General features: G+C 35.9%; 1 protein-coding gene across 9 annotated transcripts in view; it reads left to right on the top strand.

The window, feature by feature from the left end:
* Positions 1–19443, top strand: part of LOC106876851 (myoferlin) — a 204650-nt gene that overhangs the window by 75600 nt on the left and 109607 nt on the right. For 8 of the 9 annotated variants that reach the window (XM_052965716.1, XM_052965717.1, XM_052965718.1 and 5 more), the window contains one exon: positions 18242–18436. In XM_052965716.1, coding sequence (XP_052821676.1) covers positions 18242–18436 — 195 coding nt within the window. Of the gene's footprint in view, positions 1–5487; positions 5927–18241; positions 18437–19443 lie in introns of those variants that run through there. The other variant, XM_052965722.1, reaches the window with a different exon arrangement.

Raw genomic sequence — 19443 nt, 5'->3', positions numbered from 1 at the left:
ATATGACAGGCTCTTTTCAATTCCTGTCTACCAAATTCATTCACAAGACTTTGGTCAGCCTGGAGCTATAGTAGAAGACACTTTCCCAAGGTGTCATGCAATGAGACTTGAACCTGAAACCATGTGGTTGGGAAGCAAGCTTCTTACCATACAGCCATACTTATGCCTAAAAGGTATTCATGGTTTCACTGGAAGTTCTATTAATTTATTTTTATCTAGTATAGTAAGATTAGAAGAAATGGGTCCTAATTTGTGATAAATTTGATTACTAGCTTTAAAAGTAAAACAAACAAGAAATTTCACTTTTCCTGAGAAAATACCTTAAGCCACTTGCATAATATCAGTTTCTGTTTGTAATTTTTTGGTATTGTGGTAAATTCTCCAGAACCTGCAATGTTCTGATATGATTTTTCCCCACTCAGAACTTAGAAATAAGGAGTGAAAACTTTTATAGAGAAATGAATTAAAACTTTCCACTACTTAATGAGGTTTATTTGAAGAGAATATTTTGGAAGTAAAATAACTCCACCATTAATATGTCAAGCAGATCAATAGTCATGTCAGTATAGTTTTATATGCATCATCATCATCATCATCATCATATGTCTGTTTTCGATGCTGTCATGGGTTTGGAGGTTTGACAGGGGCTTCCCCAGCTTCCATAGTCTGTTTTGGTTTGGTTTCTACAGCTGAATGCCCTTCCTAACACCAGCCACTTTGCAGAGTGTACTGGGTGATTTTTATGTGACACCAGCACCAGTGCTTTTTACATGGCACTATCTCCAGTGCTTTTCGCAAAAGAATAGAATCAGTCTAAGTAAAGTAGTGCTGGTGTGTGCCACCAAACTGTAAATACTAAAAGTTTGCCAAGTGGAAAAAATGAACTTTTTGTGAAGAAGGAAAGTCTAACGTTTTGGGCAGATCTCTTTCAAGAAGAATTTTCTGTTTGAAAAATTATATTTGTTTCTTTTGTTTCGTCTTTGCAAGCTTTTCTACGAGTATTATGGTTCTTTATTCTTTTTTCAATGAAATATAGATTTGAGTATTTGTGGTATTTTCCACATTTACATGAAATTAACTATTAGTTTTATTTCTCAGAAGTCTTTGTCTCTTTCATTTGACAGATTTGATCTGAAAGTAGGTGGACATTTCTTTTTATGATAAGGGATAAAGATATTTTTGAAGTTATTTTGCTGCAAAAATTTTTACTTCACTAATTAATATATACATGTTCTTCATTTTAATTTCACATAGTGTAGATCAGTTTTTTTGTTTTGTTTTGATTTTTTCGTCCACAAGTTTTGGAGTAAATTGATTTGAGACTCCTTTCTATTCATTTATTTCTCAGTTGTAAAATAAGTCCGGCAAGAGTTACGTACCATGATCAGAAACGCAAAGCTTTATCTGTTAGATTTTCAATATGTTGTCATATGGTCTTTATCTCTCTCAAGCCGTCAGTCTGTCTAAGAACTTCTAAATCTTCATAAATAGCTATATCGAATATTTTAATTTTATTTTGTTATCAATCTCCTATAGCATTTGTACAATATTTGAACCCTCATAAACTTTGATCTGTCAAATAATTTTCCCTTGTTACATGAACATGTTGGTGACAAGCTGGATGCATTAGTCAACAAATTAGATATTAATATCAATATATGAATATATATCAAACTCCTACAATATCTCCTGGGATATTTCAGGCCATTTCAAGCAATACTAGAATAATTATGTATTTCTTGCAATTTTAGCTACTTACCATTTCCTAGTGGAGGCACAATGGCCCAGTGGTTAGGGCAACGGACTCGCGGTCATAGGATCGTGGTTTCGATTCCCAGACCGGGCGTTGTGAGTGTTTATTGAACGAAAAACACCTAAAAGCTCCACGAGGCTCCGGCAGGGGATGGTGGCGAACCCTGCTGTACTCTTCCACCACAACTTTCTCTCACTCTTACTTCCTGTTTCTGTTGTGCCTGTATTTCAAAGGGTCAGCCTTGTCACGCTGAATATCCCCGAGGACTACGTTATGGGTACACGTGTCTGTGGAGTGCTCAGCCACTTGCACGTTAATTTCACGAGCAGGCTGTTCCGTTGATCGGATCAACTGGAACCCTCGACGTCGTAAGCGACGGAGTGCCAACAACAACAACCATTTCCTATAAGAAAGGATAAAAGTATCCTTAAATTTGCATCAATGTAATCCTAAGATAAGGCCCAAAAATTCCGAGGCTATATAACTTCAAAGGAGACTAAGTGTTTATTTATTTAAAAATTAGTTATTAAAATTGAACTGATAACTAACATTGCAGTATATAATTAGCAAGCATAGTATGAGTCTTCAGTTAAATTTCACCATATCTTTGCACGTGTTATATCCTCGGAATTTTTCTGCTTATTAACAAAGTTATTGTGATGGCATTTAAGTTTGTAGACCTATGAATGATAAAGCTGGTGGTTTCTGAGAGCAATAAACCTATCAGTTAATTGTCAAAGAATCAATTTATAAGCAAACAAGATTTCTATATTTTGGTAGTAAACTTGTGAATTTATCCAATTACTTAAAGATAATGCATTGTATGTTACTATTTGCAGAAATAGAATACACAAGCTCATGATGGAGCCTTTCCATTTTAGGTAGAGGTGCTAGATATAGAAGCCAAGTATCTTTGGAAGTACACCCTACTGCCTTTGCACAAAAGTCAGGCTAGGCCAGGCTGGATTGCCTTTGATACTAAGCTTGCTCAATAAGCGTCAAGTTTGGGTTAAACAACTGCTACTAATAAAATACAGTTTCTTTATAAAGCGGTTTGTATAAAGTTGGTTCAGATATCTTCTTTGAGCAGTCCTTTTTTTTTTTTTTCTACCAAGATTTAATGATTCTTTGAGTATTTATTAATCTCTGAGGAATGTCAAAATATTTTTCTATGACATATGCTATCTTTAAATGGAAAATATCTACACTTATAAATTATTGTAATCATCAAACTAAATAATATTGCTGGTTTAAAATAAAGCATTGAAACTCTGGACCTTATATAGCACCAAAACACCCTGAGGGAAACGCCATCAACCTTGCATTTCAAACTGCAAAAAACTGATTCTGTCTATTGAAATGTTCCTTGTGGTTCAAGTGAACAAGCAAGTTTGAAAATGTTAACTTACTGTAGAAAGAAGAAATTCTAAATTGGGTAGATAGATGCTGTAATTGAGTGCAAGTAGTATATTTAGAAAGTATATTCATTTATTCTACTGAAGTGGCAAACATTCTGCCTGACTGAAGAACACTTTAACACTCACAAGATGTTAACTCAAAATTTGCAAGTCCTTTTCTAAAGGGAAATAATATGCAAAACCATGAGTTAATTCCCTTGTGACAGTTTTTTTTACCCCACATATGTAAATGTTTCGTTGATTAAAGTTGACAGAACTTGAATTTGGCTATAAAATTCATTATTCCTCTCTTGAATTCATAGATAATAAAATGTTTGACATTCTGTTTATAAAAAAACAAGTCCTCACAATATAACATTCTAAAGTTGAAATTTACTTCAATTGATATACTCTTAGCTAGAATAAATATATTACTCTATTTTTTTGAGAAAACTTTGTAAAAGACTTTTATATTTTAGATCTAGACAGTGTTATTTTTGGTTGCTGATAGGCAAAGTGCATACATATTGTGCACTCTTTTTGCATATTAGAAAAAATATTTAATATTTCTTCAGTATTCTAGTTTATTCTTGAGTTGACTACTTGACAGTGCCGTTTGGTGAATCATTTCACTTATGAAATGCTTCAAGGCTATGTATATTTTCTTCTAAACTTGGATTCACAGGAATAAATGTGTAATCTTTAGTACGGGAGGACACAGGTATAGAAAGAAGTGGGGAGAAAGTAATTTCAAAGAAACGAAAAACTTCCTTTGCTCTCTAATACCTATTAAGGTTGTGGGGGGTCACTAAAAATGTCTTTAACTCCAGATACTGAGAATATAACAACAGAGCACCTTCTCTTAACACAACATACTAGAATATAGAATATCCAACTGTTTTTAGTGGTGATGGAGGTGGGGAATAATTTTAAATATGGACAACCAAAAAGAAAAATTTACTTAACATTCATACTGAAATTTCCATCTTAGCTCAGCTAAAATATTCCTGGTTTTACTGTTTCTAATCTTCTATTCTTGCTATCAATAAATATGATTGAAGTATTTTGTTATTGTGCTACTAGGTTGGTGCTTTTTTTTTTAATACCCTGAGTGAATTACTAGTACATAATCTGGGAAGTGGGTTCAGTTATAGAGAGAAAAATAAAGTATGCAATCTATATAAAATTACTGTTTTGTTCTTAAGAATTAAATTGCTCTCATCCTTCTATAGATTTTTAGAGATTTTGTTACCAGGCAGAATTTCACTACTGCTCTGGAGGAAACTATAATTGCTTAAAATATGAAGTACTATAAGAATGGAACTAATTTTGAGTAGTGGAACATTGGATGCTGTGAGTAAAGTCCTGGAATGACAAGAAGTTGATGTGGCTTTTAAATTTCCTTCAATTATCTTCAAAGAAATTCCAAAGCAATTTCATATTCTAATATCTTAACAGGTGTTGCTTTGCCAATATTTTTACTGGTGAGGGAAAATGTATTAATGGTTGGAATAGACTAGTTTCTGATATGAAGATAAGAAGCAATAAGACCAAGAATACTTCATCTGAAATAAGATGTGCATTTTGTGTAAATAATTTTGATTATGAACAACTGAAAAACTAATGTTTTTCAGTTATCCATAATAGAGCCTGAATTAGAAATGGCCTCTTAATTGAAACCAAAGTAATGTGATCAAGGTTAGTTTCTTTTTGGGATGTCACTTTTTAAACAGTCTTTTTTTGACATTGCAATACATCCTAAAGGCAAGTGCTATTCTCATGTGTGCAGTTTTAAACAGCCTACAGAAATTTATTTTCATGTTTCTTTTCTTTAAATTCTTAATTAAATGGAAGCCAAAAACTTTATTAAATTATTACATCATAATTAGAAAGCAATTCCTTCCAGGTTTTTATGTAGCAGTTTTGCAAATATTGTATAGAGAAACCTTCTCATAATCATATTCAATAGAATTTTGACTATATTTTAACATGAATAATTTGTTCTGAATCTCTGTGTTTTCATGTTAAAGGGGAAATAGCTTTATTATATTAATATTCTGAAATATTAAAATTAGACCTATGACTAAGAGTTTCCTCACCTTCATTATTTTTTTGACATCTGTGCTAGTTTCAGCCTTCTACATTGATGATTGAATTTATCAACACATTAATATCAGGTGTATTGATTTTTGCCTTCTTCCCCTCCCACTAATATTCTCTTTTTTATAACAGTTGTGATATAGGCCATTTTGGTTTACTTATCAGCTGTTATAATTACTCATGTCAGTGATCACGAAAAGTTATATTTCTGTTTGAACCCAGTCAACTTTTGTTTGTGAACATTTTTACTAAATGTGCACCTTAACTTAGGAAAGTATATTTTCAAACACTACGGAAGATATGGATATACTAATTGTTAATCAGAAACTTTTACCAACATAATTTATATAAAGTTTTGAAGAGCAGTGAGAGAAGTAAAGAAAATGCTACAGCTGGATAACTATGTCATAACTTGGTTGATGACACACTCACTATGTTTAAGTTAAATCGGAGAAATAGCATAGCTAAAAATAAGGGACTTCTTCGGAAAGAAAGTTTAAGGGAGAGTCTTTCACGGAAAAATAATTTAGATTCAACAATGAAAGTTGATTTAAGTGCTGTGCCCCCTAAGGAACTATTAAAAGAAAAACCACCTCCAAAAATGTCGCATTTGGTGCGATTTCGATGCAGGTCATCTGTCACGATGCCAAACGCAATGGTTGCTTCTGCATTTCAGGTATTTAATTTTTTTCTAAATATTTTGGTCAGTCTTGTTCCAATTGGCAAGTTTTTATGTCATAAAAATTAACAATGCCTGTGGAGTTTTTTCTGAGTAGTAGTAATAAAAGCACTCGTATGTCACCATTCATCATCATCATTTTATATTGCTTTTCCATGCTTGCATGGGTCAGGTGGCTTTCCTGTTGCCAACTCTCATCCATTTCCAAGCAATCTAGCATTTCCCCATGGTCAGACACACTTTCACAGAATTTTGGAAATGAATGAGACAGCTTGTATGACTTTGTCACTAATTTACAACTATCATGATGTCAAAATGAGATACACACGCAAACACATGTATGGCTAGCTTCTTTCATGTTTCCACCTACCAGAGCCACTCACAAGGCTATAGTAGAAGACACTTGCCCAAAGTGCAATGCAATGGTACTGAACCTAGAGCCATGTGATTGGGAAGCAAACTTCTTATCACACAGCCACACCTGTACTTTGAGATATATATATAACACCATCATCACCATCTTCATCATCATCATTTAGTGTCTGCTTTCCATGCTGGCATGGGTTCGATAGTTTGACTGGAGTTGGTAACCTGGGGAGCTGCACCAGTTTCCAGTCTGATTTTGGCTTGGGTTCTATGGCTGGATGCCTTTCCTAATGCCAACCACTTCAAGAGTGTAGTGGGTGCCTTTTATGTGTCACCAACACTGGCCACAGCTATGATTTCACTTGGCTGGACAAGTCTTCTCAAGCATAGCAAATTGCCAAAGGTCGCAATCACTTGTCATTGTCTCTGAGAGACCCAACGTTCAAAAATAACGCTTCACCACTTTGTCCCATGTTTTCCTGAGTCTACCTCTTCCACAGGTTCACCCCACAGTTAGAGATCAGCACTTCTTCACACAGCTGTCCTCATCCATAATAGATATATTTATATATACACGTTAAACGGCTTTGGGCAAAAGAAAATACAGGAAGATCACTTAATTTTGATTTTATACAACATATTCCCCTCTGATTCACACGCTTATTGCACCAGTCCTTTAGTTTTTCTAAGGCCTATAAATGAACTCAGAAAGTTGAACTTCCAACTAAGCCTTTCACAATACCCTTAAAGCCAGGAACTTTAAAGCACTCCCTCATATATATATGAATATTACACACACACGCACACGCACACACACACACACACACACACACACACACACACACACACACACACACACACACACACACACACACACACACACACACACTGTATATATAGGTGCAGTGTGGTTGTATGGTTATGAAATTTGCTTTCCAACTACACATTTTCAGGTTCAGTCTCACTGTGTAACACCTTTAAGCAAGTATCTTTTCCTACAGCTTCAGGCCAACCAACTAAAATGTTATTAGTGGGACAATGATGATGATGATGATGATAAAACTGGAAGAAGTCTGTTACCCTCATCACCCCACCATCTCTCTAATTGAGTGTCCAGCCATAGAAACCATGTTGAAGCAAATATTGGAGCATGATACAGTCCTTGGGCCTGCCAAACTCTATAACGTATGCTATTATGGAGCATAGATATTAAAAGATGATGTGTATGTTTGTGTCTCTTTGTTTTAACACCATGTGGTAATTGAAAGCAAGTATTACTGTTATTCAAGCAGTGTTCTTTGTTTCTAGCCTTCTGTGTTAACGTGGGGAAACATGGGAAACATTATTTTGCTTGGTGACAGGCAGGGAAGGGTGGTGACTGGAAAGTGATCCATCTGCAGGAAATCTGTCTCAACAAATTCTGTCTGACCCATGCAAGCATGGAAAAGTGGACATAGAAACAAAGACACACATATCTACAAATACATACACCTACACGTATACATCAGTGCATACATGTATGTGTGTGTGTGTATATATATGCTTACATATATGTACATGTGTATGTGTGTTTGTGTAAGGAGTAAAGACCCCCTTTGGTCATGAATGACTGTGGGATTGCACCTAGAAAGTTACTCTCTGAGGCACAAGTCCAGGCAAGGTTGTTTATAGAAGACTATCAGTCACCCATGCATACCAGCCCTCCCCCCTCTACGCCACCGATGTTATCCAAGGGAAAGCCAAAGCTCAATACAGCTTAGCACCAGTGACATCACAAATCAATTCTTCAGGTGAGTGAACTGGAGCAACGTGAAATAAAGTGTCTTGCTCAAGAACACAACACACCGCCCATTCCTTGAATCAAACTCACTACCTCATAATTGTGAGCTCAATGTTCTAACCACTAAACCATGCGCCTTATACACACACAGATGCACAACACTCTCTCTCTCTCTCCTATCTGTATACATACATACACACACATACATACATGTGTGTGTGTGTGTGTGTATGTCTGTTTTGAAGAGGTTTTGCCCACTCCATGACAGTTTGGATTGGACTGGACCTAAAACCGATGGTGGCAGTATTCACATGCCTGCTACAGTTATATATTTCTTATTTCTTTATTACCCACAAGGGGCTAAACACAGAGGGGACAAACAAGGACAGACAAAAGGATTAAGTCGATTACATCAACCCCAGTACATAACTAGTACTTCATTTATTGACCCCGAAAGGATGAAAGGCAAAGTCGACCTTGGCAGAATTTGAACTCAGAATGTAACGCCAGACGAAATACCGCTATACATTTCGCCCAGCGTGCTAATGTTTCTGCCAGCTCGCTGCCTTAAGTTATATATATAAAGTGTCAGATTAACTACAGAAAGGAATTAGAATGAGAGCCATCTAGCATCCCTTAAGGCTTTTTTGTGTCATAAGTAAAATGAATCGCTTTCAATTTGGGAATGGAAACTAGCTTTCCATGACCTTTTGTCCTATCAAGTGCACATAAAAATCTTTAGAAAAGAGGGCTGGAACCTGGAGATGGTGGCAAGTTCCGAACTCCATTTAGTTGTAAATCCATTACTGCATATCTTGGATTTTATTGTTGTTGTTCAACCCAGTTCTACATTGGTCAAGGAAGTGTATCATCAAAGACATTCAGACTGTGATAAATTCTGTCTTTTTTTTTTTTTTTTTTTTTTTTTTTTTTTTTTTTTTTTAGAAACTTGGCTGCATTATCCATTGTGCCCTTTTTTTTTATCAAAACTGTTTTGGTATGATTTGATTGAGATCTGACTGCTATTTCTATCAGGTTCAGTAACTACATAAAGTGTTCCTCATCAGGTTCATGTAGTGTATTTTTGGCAAGTCAGTTGAAGAGACCATTTTTCTGCTAACAGTACACAGTGCAGGAGATGAGCCAACGATGGAGCATCTATATGGTCATTTAAAACTGCTAGAAAAAGCAGCCAACTCTCTGCTAAATTACACATTACCATCATTAAAAGATGCTTAGTTGTTTTGGGTGATCTTTTCATGTGAAGCAGACAGGATGGCCATAGCTGCATTGTCTTGTGGTTATAGGTCTATTCAATTAATCCTGATTTGATGTTAAACAATAGCTGGCTAATAGTATCTGTCTGTATTACAACTGGTTAGTAAAGCAAGTTGCTCCTACTCTGCAATGCCTATAAACAGCTAGGTGGACTGGTCCAATTACTCGATGGTGTGGTAGAAGTGAAAGTATACAGAACAATGGCTCACTGTTCCTGCACTTCTGTGAATGTAAAAAGCAAAGTTTAAATTTTCTAACTTTACCAACTAAGAATTTGAAGAAGGTACTGATATATAATAGATCTATTATTTATGCATCAAAATTGCAATGATAGTACTTCTATGTATGTAATAGTTTTTATAGCTAAAATATTAATTATTCATACTGTACGCAGATGACCTTGTTCTAATGAGTAAGATGATGGAGGGATTGAGGGAGTAGTTCTGGAAATGGAAGGTGTTTGAAAGCAAGGGTTTGAAGGTAAACCTCGGGAAGACAAAGGTAATGGTGAGCTGGGTCGAAAGAGAAGCTTTAGTGAGTAAGGTGGATCCATGTGGTGTATGTGGGAGGAGGGTAATGGCAAATGCAGTGTTGTGTACAAGATGTGAGAAATGGATTCATGGTAGATGTACGAAAATGAAGAAGGTGACCCCAAGACTGGCAGGAGAGGTTATTTGTGAAAGATGTGAGAAAGGAGCTGGAGGGCTGGCGGAACCAGTGGAAACGCTATGTGACGAGGTGGAAATGGTGAGAGGGTTTTGTTAATTGGGAGATAGTGGATGTGAAGCAGCTGTGACAGCAAGAGCGAGACTTGGCTGGGTGAAGTTCAGGGAATGTGGAGTGTTGTTATATAAGAAAAGGTTTTCATTGAAGATGAAAGGAAGGGTCTGTTGGAGTTGCGTGAGCGCTGCAATACTGTATGGGAGTGAGACGTGGTGTCTGAGAGGGGAGAGAGATGGCAATTTTGAGAAGCACCGAGAGAGCAATGGTGAGAGAAATGTGTGGTGTGAAGTTGTTTGGGACGACTGAGGGCTTGATGGGGATGCTGGGGTTGGAGGAATCAGTGGAACGGCTGGCAAGGGTGAATGTAGTGTGGTGGTATTTGCATGTGTTGAGGAGGATGCTTGAATTTGAGGTAAATGGACTGCGAAAGCAAGGTAGACCGAGGAAAACATAGAAGGGGCAGGTGGAGGAGGAGATTGGGAGGGTTGGCTTGAGAAGGGAGGACTCCCAAAACCAAGCATTGAGGTAGATTTGGCCATCCCTGTTAACGGGGACAAAATCCAGATTTAAAACACTGGTTGATGCTGATGACTAATACATTTATGAAGCGGTTTAGAAATTTTATATTTCGAAGTTAGCATTTTCTTCTTACCTACTGAAATTTATGGATTATTCTCATAGCTCCAAGCAACATGTCTTTTTTTTTTTATTCTTCTTCAAGCCTGCATCAGTTTTAAGAATAAAGACAAATATTGTTATTTTATTCAAGCACCTCCATCTAGCTGAGAGATATCAGCTTTGCTCATGGCCCAATTAAATAGGATTGTTGGGAGATACCCAACTGTTTCTCTTATGATAATTTATGTAAATTCTAGTTTTGCAATGCTTTTCTACTCATGCAAACAAATATTGAAATATTGAAAATCTGTCAGCAAATTAAGCACAGACATGGCTGTGTGGTTAAGCTTGCTTACACTTACAATGTTTCCAGTTCAATCCTGTTGCGCAGCACCTTGAGCAAATCTTTTTGATTATAGCTCCAGGTTGACCTGTGTTTTGTGAGTGAATTTGGTAGATGGAAACTGTATGGAAGCCATCGTATGTGTGTGTCTGTTTTTGCCCCCTCCCCGCCAAAACACACACACACACATCGCTTGACAACCAGTGTTAGTTTGTTTACCTCCCCTGTAATTTAGTGGTCCTGTGAAAGAAACCAGTAGAATGAGTATCTTAAGTACTTAAAAATAAGCACTAGGGACAATGCATTCAAATAAACCTTTCAAGGCAATGCCCCGACATGGCCACAGTACAATATCTGAAAGAGGTACAAGATAAAAAAATCATTTCTGTTATAAGGAACTGACATCTGAAATGACCCTTTATAGCATCAATATAAGCTATTTTTATTTCCTAAAGTTTGCAAATGAAAAGCTAGGTTTTGTAATGCAGTGATATAGAAATACCAATGAACACTTCATCTTCAAGAAGTGATAAAAGCAGCTTTTGCCTTTTTCATGCTCCTACTGTTTGGTTATAGCCTTGTAAGCTTATCACGTATACAGTGCACTTACACTTATGGTTGTGAACTGATTTACTGTTGTCACTTATTTATATCAAATGGATTGTTTTTATACACTGCTATTGATCAAATACAAACTATTGATTCTTTAGTTGGTTCGATACTATCATCTCTCACACCTGCAACTGTCACATCTGTAATAAATTGGTTCAAAGCAGAATTTTCTTACTGTAGTTCCTAAACTGATGTTAAATAATAATTTTACCTCATTCAATGTGTTGTGCATTATGGACCATCATTCACTTCATGAGAAAACAGTTAGTTTCATTGGTTATGCTTATTAAAAATTTTTTCGTTGCCCTTTGTAATCATTTCTACTTCAAAAGAATCTGTTAAGAACTATCAAAAGCTGTCCATTTCTTGGATGTTTCTATTGTAAAGCAGGAGCGAGTTTTCTTTTATTCTTCATTAGTAAGCTTGGGTTTAATAGAGTGAAGTATATCAAATATAAATCTTTACACATTTATTTCATTTGATTTGATTTTCTCATTGCAACTATAAAGTCCTTAATATCTTGCTAAAAAAAATCAATTACAGCTGCTATAGTTGTCATTCCATTGTTGGTAAACAGCATTTTCCCAGCTGTGGGTAGACAGCTGAATATTAAGAAGAAACTGGCAGACCAATACTCAAGATACATTTGTCATTTAATTTTGGACTAAATTTTATTTTTTTATCACTATTGCAGCTGTATGAATCACACCAGTATTATGTATATAAATTGCCATAATATTTAGTGACTTAAAACATGCTTCCCCTCTTGAAGAAAATTTGTTTGTTACTAATCAGGTCATTCCATTACTGTTTTGAAATGTTACAGAAATGGGTTTTTATTTCCCCCCCCCCCCTTTGAAGATAAGCTTGATTTTTCAGAAACTGAAGAGAGAGTATATAAAATACTTGATATCTAGTAAATAGAAAATAAATAATACTGAATTCTGAAATTACATTTTAAGGCAAGGAAAATAACACAGATAGTAAAGAATTGGATATATCTTTTAGACTGTCTAATTTAGTGTTTTCAGACATTTTTAAAGTTTTTTTTTTTTTTTAATCTTACTGTTTCAACCCACTACTTGCATTTTATTTGCTTTTAAGAATAAATATTTTTATATTTAATCAATAATACTGAGTTCTATAAATATTTTCAATTCTAATCTGATATGGCACCTTGATTTGAAGATCTTGTTACAGAAGTACTCAAGTTCAGATTTTAATAGTTTTTGGTGTTAAACAAACTTTAAGATATATTTCAAAACAGTGAAAAATATGGCCTGAAATTATAAGAAGAAAATAGCAGCCAACTCTCTACTAAGTTATACACTACCGTCATTGAAAGACATTTTGTTGTTTTGGGTGCTCTGTTCATGTGAAGTAGACAGGATGGCCATAGCTGCATTGCCTTGAGGCCATAGGTCTGTTCAATCATGCCTTATCTGATGCTAAACAATAACTGGCTAACAGTATTTGTCAATATTGCCACTGTGGAGGTGTGTGGTTTTGTGGTTAGTGTACTGGACTCATGATCATAAAATTGTGGTTTCGATTCCTGGACCAGGCAACATGTGTTCCTGAGCAAAACACTACATTTCTTGTTGCTCCAGTCCACTCAACTGACAAAAATGAGTAATCCTTTGATGGACTGGCATCCCATCTAGGTGGGGAATATATATGTCACAAAACCAGGAAACTGGCCCTTCTGAGTCAGTATGACTTGATAAGGTAACTTCTTTTTTTTTTTTAATATTGCTACTGGTTAGTGAAGCAATTTGCCCCTACTCTGCAGTGCCTATAAATAGCTAGGTGAACTTATCCATTTGCACAATGGTGTGGTAGTTGTGGAAGTGTACAAAACAATGGCTAATTGTCCTTGCACTTCTGTGAATGTGAAAAGCAAAGTTTAAATTTTCTAACTTTATCAAATAAGAATATACTATTTTTAAGGTTGAAACTATGAAATATTCAGAAGGAAACTTTGGAATATATCATCCATTGAACTTCCATCTTGAAGTGTTTGATAACATGACTTTCTGTTCTTACTCTTCATTTTGTGAATATTATATTTTATCTGACAATCTTTACAGATTTCAGATGAATATATCTTCCTATAATGGAGATTTATTTTTGACATCCACTACATGGTTATTTGACATGTTAGAGCCAAATTCCCCTCAAATCTGATCCTACCATCTTGAAAACAGAAAGAGCATGTTGCACAATGTAGCCCTAGATACACGAAAAACAGTTGAGGTGGTCATGGCTGTAATGCCAATTGTCATAAGTTCTCTTGATCAAGGTTGACCTCATCAACAATCCATTTCATATTAAGAGCTTCAAATTCATGTAAGGGCCATTTCCTGTAAATCCCACCACCACCAAACCTCATATCCTCAAAACTGCAAAAATTTCCTTTTGGTGGTTGTGGTGGAAGAGGAGGTCTAAAAATACTCCAGCTTTACAAGCTACAGGAACAATTGCCATTATATTATTATATTCTTTGTATTGTGACAGTTGTAGCATTAAAAATACTTATATTTTTTGGTATATGTCTTTTATCATATTTGATAAATAGAGTATCAGTGAACAAATCATACGTATATGGTGAGGTATTTTGATACCTACTAATATATAACATTACAAAATTATAAGAAGAAGTGAATATAATGAGGTATGTTTTTCAATGGCTCTCCCACAGTGAATATATTCAGTCTTGGTTTATGTTCTTTTTGTCAGTTCATTAATCTAGGGATGAATTAACATACAAAATGTTACCGGATAAATTTCCATATTTTGAAATAGTTCAATGATTTTGAGAATATCAAAGTATGGATATGTAGCTTTCTTACTTTCATTGTGGTTGTTACCTGGTCAGGTCAGGTTCTGTTGCAGCTGGTACCATGTAACCCAACATGTTGACTGGCTAGTATCTAAACTGTTAGCCCACACATCAAGCAGTTTACTGAATAAAGCAGGTGGACTGTTATCCAGCATGATTAAAGTTAAGACAAATCGAAGGGCGAAAGAAGTTATGGAAGTCAACAATAACCAGAGAGAGAGTAAGGGTTAGCAGCTTATCTTACTGAAACATACACATTATGTATCTATGAATTTTTTGGGGATATGATTGGTACACTAACCAAAAATTGAAGTAGCAAAACAGATTACAAACCCCAAGCGGAGGAATGGCACAATGTAATTTTGGTGGGCGGAGGATGTGAAATAATTTTGTAATTTAAAACTTAATTGTTGTTTAGCCTCCAATCATACTTGATTGAGCAGGCCCATGATCAAAGATATTGCAGAAGTGACCATTCCATTATTTTTTTCTATTAACCAGTCAGTATTAACCTTTGTGTTCTCTGCCACTCCTACCTTTAAGAAAGTAGTGTGAAATTTTGTATGTTGAGTGTTGAGACTGGTCTTTAAAAAAACTTGCATTCTAATAATGTTAAGATGTAAATTTGAGACGGGATTTATAAATTGATTAATTTAGACTGAAAGAAGGCTGTTGATCAGATCAAATACATGTTTATAAGAGGTGATTTATAGAATTGCCATGGTTTCGCAAAGGTTTGAGAAATGAACCAGTTTGGGGTGAGGTGGGGTTTAATTTACCTGGAGAATACTTTGTAAGTTTAGGTATTTTGAGTATAGTTTCCTTCAGACATTTTTGACATTTAACTTGCGTAGAAATGTGATTTGTGCAAGGGATAACAGTGTGGTTTTGTTTCCTTTCGTAGCTTGCAATTTTGCACTAAATTGTCTTTTACCCCATTTCAGAAAGTTTTGTCAATCCCCTTTCATTTAAGATGTGCTAATTAGATATTTCTATCTGTTTTTAAGAGTTGATTTCATTTTGTTTAGGCAATTGTTAGTAAGCTTTCATTATTACTATTTTATTTTTAGTCTTTTTATTTTTGTTGTTGAACTGCATGATTTTATCTGTTTGATGACAGATGTAAAATATTGATGTTTGTGGGGGATGTTTTTTTGTAGTGCCACAGATGCTTGTTTGTCATATACTTTGTGACTTGGTGAGTATGTATAATGAGAAAATGCCAAAACAAATCATGAAAGGTGTAATAATTCTGATTATTTGAGTGTATGAATTGCTTTGTACATTTTCCAGAAAGCACTTCCATTTGTACTTTCCATTCCTTCTCTTGTCCTATATTTCCATATGGTGATTTATTTTTATATAAATCTTAAGGAGAATTTACCATTCACCAGTCTACAACAATAATTTCTTTTGACTTGGTTAAAGGGTAAAAAACCAGCTTCAGTCATGAATGACCATGAGATTACACATAGAAAGTTATCCTCTGAAGCACAAGTCTGGGTTAGGTTCTTTATAGAAGACCACCAGTTGCTCATGCATACCAACCGCTCCACTCTCCACACCACTAATGTTATCCAAGGGAGAGGCAAAAGCCACTACAGCTTGGCACCAGTGACGTCACAATTCATTTCTACAGATGAGTGAACTGGAGCAACGTGAAATAAAGTGTCTTACTCAAGAACAACACAGCCTAATTCAGGAATCACACTCACTACCTCATGATTGTGAGCCTGACGCTCTAACCACTGAGCCATGTGCCTTCAAGGTTAATTTTATAAGTGATGAAGCAACTGTCAAATGAGTTAACCTGTATAGAACAAAGTATCTAACTAGATACCCTAAATTATCTTGGTCAGCTTGAAACATACACCAAATGGTCTGTCATATCCTTCCCCAATTGTAATAATGGTTTCAAATTTTGGCACTAGGCCAGCAATTTCTGGCGAGAAGTAAGTCAGTTACATTGACCCCTGTGCTCAACTGGTACTTATTTTATCAACCCTGGAAGGCTGAAAGGTAGTGTCAACTTTGACCTAGTAATAATAAATTAACTATGGGAGAATATGAGTATTAGTTATGTATAATATTAAATATATAATAATATTAATATATAGTTATGTATAATATTCTTTTCTACTCTAGGCACAAGGCCCAAAATTTTGTGTGGTGGAGTGGCAGTCAATTAGATCGACCCCAGTATGCAACTGGTACTTAATCTATCGACCTTGAAAGGATGAAAGGCAAAGTTGACCTTGGTGGAATTTGAACTCAGAATGTAAAGACAGACGAAATAACGCTAAGCATTTCACCCAGCATGCTAACATTTCTGCCAGAAACACCTTCCATGCTGCAATTGTTTTCATTCCAGCACACGATCTTAGATCAGGTCACTTGCTATGCAAGTACATCTCCGTAATTAAATATATAGTTATGTATAATATTAAATATATATAGGTGCATGAGTGACTGTGTGGTAAGTAGCTTGCTTACCAACAATATGGTCTTGAGTTCAGTCCCACTGCATGGCACTTTGGGCAAATGTCTTCTACTATAGCTTCGGGCCAACCAAAGTGGATTTGGTAGACGAAAACTGAAAGAAGCCCGCCATATTTATGTCTGTGTGTGTGTGTGTGTGTATGTTTGTGTATCTGTGTTTGTCCACCCCCACCATCGTTTCACAACTGATGTTAGTGTGTTTACGTCCCCCATAACTTAGCGGTTCGGCGAAAGAGATCACTAGAGTAAGTACTAGGCTTACAAAGAATAAGGCCTGGGGTTGATTTATTCAACTAAAGGCGGTGCTCCAGCATGGCCACACTCAAATGACTGAAACAAATAAAAGAATATAGTTATGTATAAGATTAAATATATAATAATATTAAATACATAGTTAGGTATGATATTAAATATGGCTTTGTGGTAAGAAGCTTACTTCCCAACCACATGGTTCCGGGTTCAGTCCCACTGCATGGCACCTTGGGCAAGTGTCTCCTTCTATAGCCTTGGGCCGAAGAAAGCCTTGTGAATGGATTTGGTAGATGGAAACTGAAAGAAGCCTGTCATATATGTGTATAGATTTGTGTGTATGTCTGTGTTTGTCCCACCACCATTACTTGACATCCCTCTAACACTGATTCATTTTCTACTCATTTATTTCATGTTTTAATGAAGTGAAGCTGTCAGATTTAGACAGTGAAACAGTGTCTTTCAGCATCTTGCTAGCTTGGCTAGAACTTATCTGGTTTGTAAGATTCCTTATGTGAATTCATGTGTTGGAGCAAATTTTCACATTGCACAATTATTACTAATTAGCTATTTAATGTTGACTGCATTAAATATGTTAGTATTAACTTAACTGTGATGACATAAGTTCTTCTCCCAGTGGCATACAAACTTGAAGTTCACTTCAGGAATAAACCAACAGAAATTAAAAAATAGAACATTTACGAAAGTTACCAAATTTGATTTTATTCTTGATTTCGAGCGTGGCCGTTTTCGTGCGGGTGACACGTAAAAGCACCCACTACACTCGCTGAGTGGTTGGCGTTAGGAAGGGCATCCAGCTGTAGAAACTCTGCCAAATTAGACTGGAGCCTGGTGTTGCCATCCGGTTTCACCAGTCCTCAGTCAAATCGTCCAACCCATGCTAGCATGGAAAGCGGACGTTAGACGATGATGATGATGATGATGCAGTAGAAACAATTTCTTTATGTATTTTCATGTGGCAATTTTTTTTTTTTTTTTCAGATTCGTGTGAAAGTCTTGGAAGCCCGCCAGTTAATGGGATCCAACATCCAACCACTGGCTAGGATTAAAGTCTACAATCAAACGAAACAGACTCGTGTAAAGAAATCAACCAATTCTCCATTCTGGAATGAATCATTCTTTTTCAACTTCAATATATCTCCTTCAGAATTATTTGACGAGCTTATTGAATTCCAGGTAAAAACATTTCAGAAGTTGACTTTTAACATCATATTCTTTATGCTGTATGTAAACAAACAAGTTCGTTTTCAAAGCGCTGAAATGTATGGTAGAACAAGTAGAAAGATAAATTTTATTCAACGCATAGATACTGAACAGTATTGATATAAAGGATAAAATCCTTTTTTCTTTTTAAAAGCAGAAAAATTTGTCAGCATCCAGCCATGAGGATCGAACTCACATCCCTCCAATATCCAGTTGGAATGCTTGATTATTTAACTTAATTAACTTTTCATACATGCTATGTTTAACAACCAGATTATTATTTATTTTATTTGGGTTAATACTAGCAAATACACATGAAAAAGTGTTTTGTTTTATATGGATTGTAAAATAGTGTTAGATGCTGATAGTAGTAGGACTTAATCATTTGTATAAAATGTGTGTTAATTACCAAAACTGTATTGAAGTCTATTGGAGCACACTTGTTCGTAGTCTCATTTGTAGAATGCTTGCAACAGATAAGAATTCACTCTGATGTCAGCTTTTGGCTTAAATCTCTTGTCTGAAAATAACTCAATTCTGAATTTCACTGCTTCCCACTGCCACAACACAAATCGTGATTGCTTCCTTCGTTTTGACCCACCAGTCTCACATGTCATGGATGCTGCTCTTCTTATTGTTGTTGTTGTTGTTGGCACTCCGTCGCTTATGACGTCGAGGGTTCCAGTTGATCCGATCAACGGAACAGCCTGCTCGTGAAATTAACGTGCAAGTGGCTGAGCACTCCACAGACACGTGTACCCTTAACGTAGTTCTCGGGGATATTCAGCGTGACACAGTGTGACAAGGCTGACCCTTTGAAATACAGGCACAACAGAAACAGGAAGTAAGAGTGAGAGGAAGTAGTGGTGGAAGAATACAGCAGGGTTCGCCACCAACCCCTGCCAGAGCCTCGTGGAGCTTTAGGTGTTTTCGCTCAATAAACACTCACAACGCGCAGTCGGGGAATCAAAACCGCAATC

Source organism: Octopus bimaculoides, chromosome 2 (assembly GCF_001194135.2).
Source record: "Octopus bimaculoides isolate UCB-OBI-ISO-001 chromosome 2, ASM119413v2, whole genome shotgun sequence".
In the NCBI taxonomy this organism is placed as follows: domain Eukaryota; kingdom Metazoa; phylum Mollusca; class Cephalopoda; order Octopoda; family Octopodidae; genus Octopus; species Octopus bimaculoides.
This window is presented reverse-complemented; position numbering and strand designations above follow the sequence as displayed.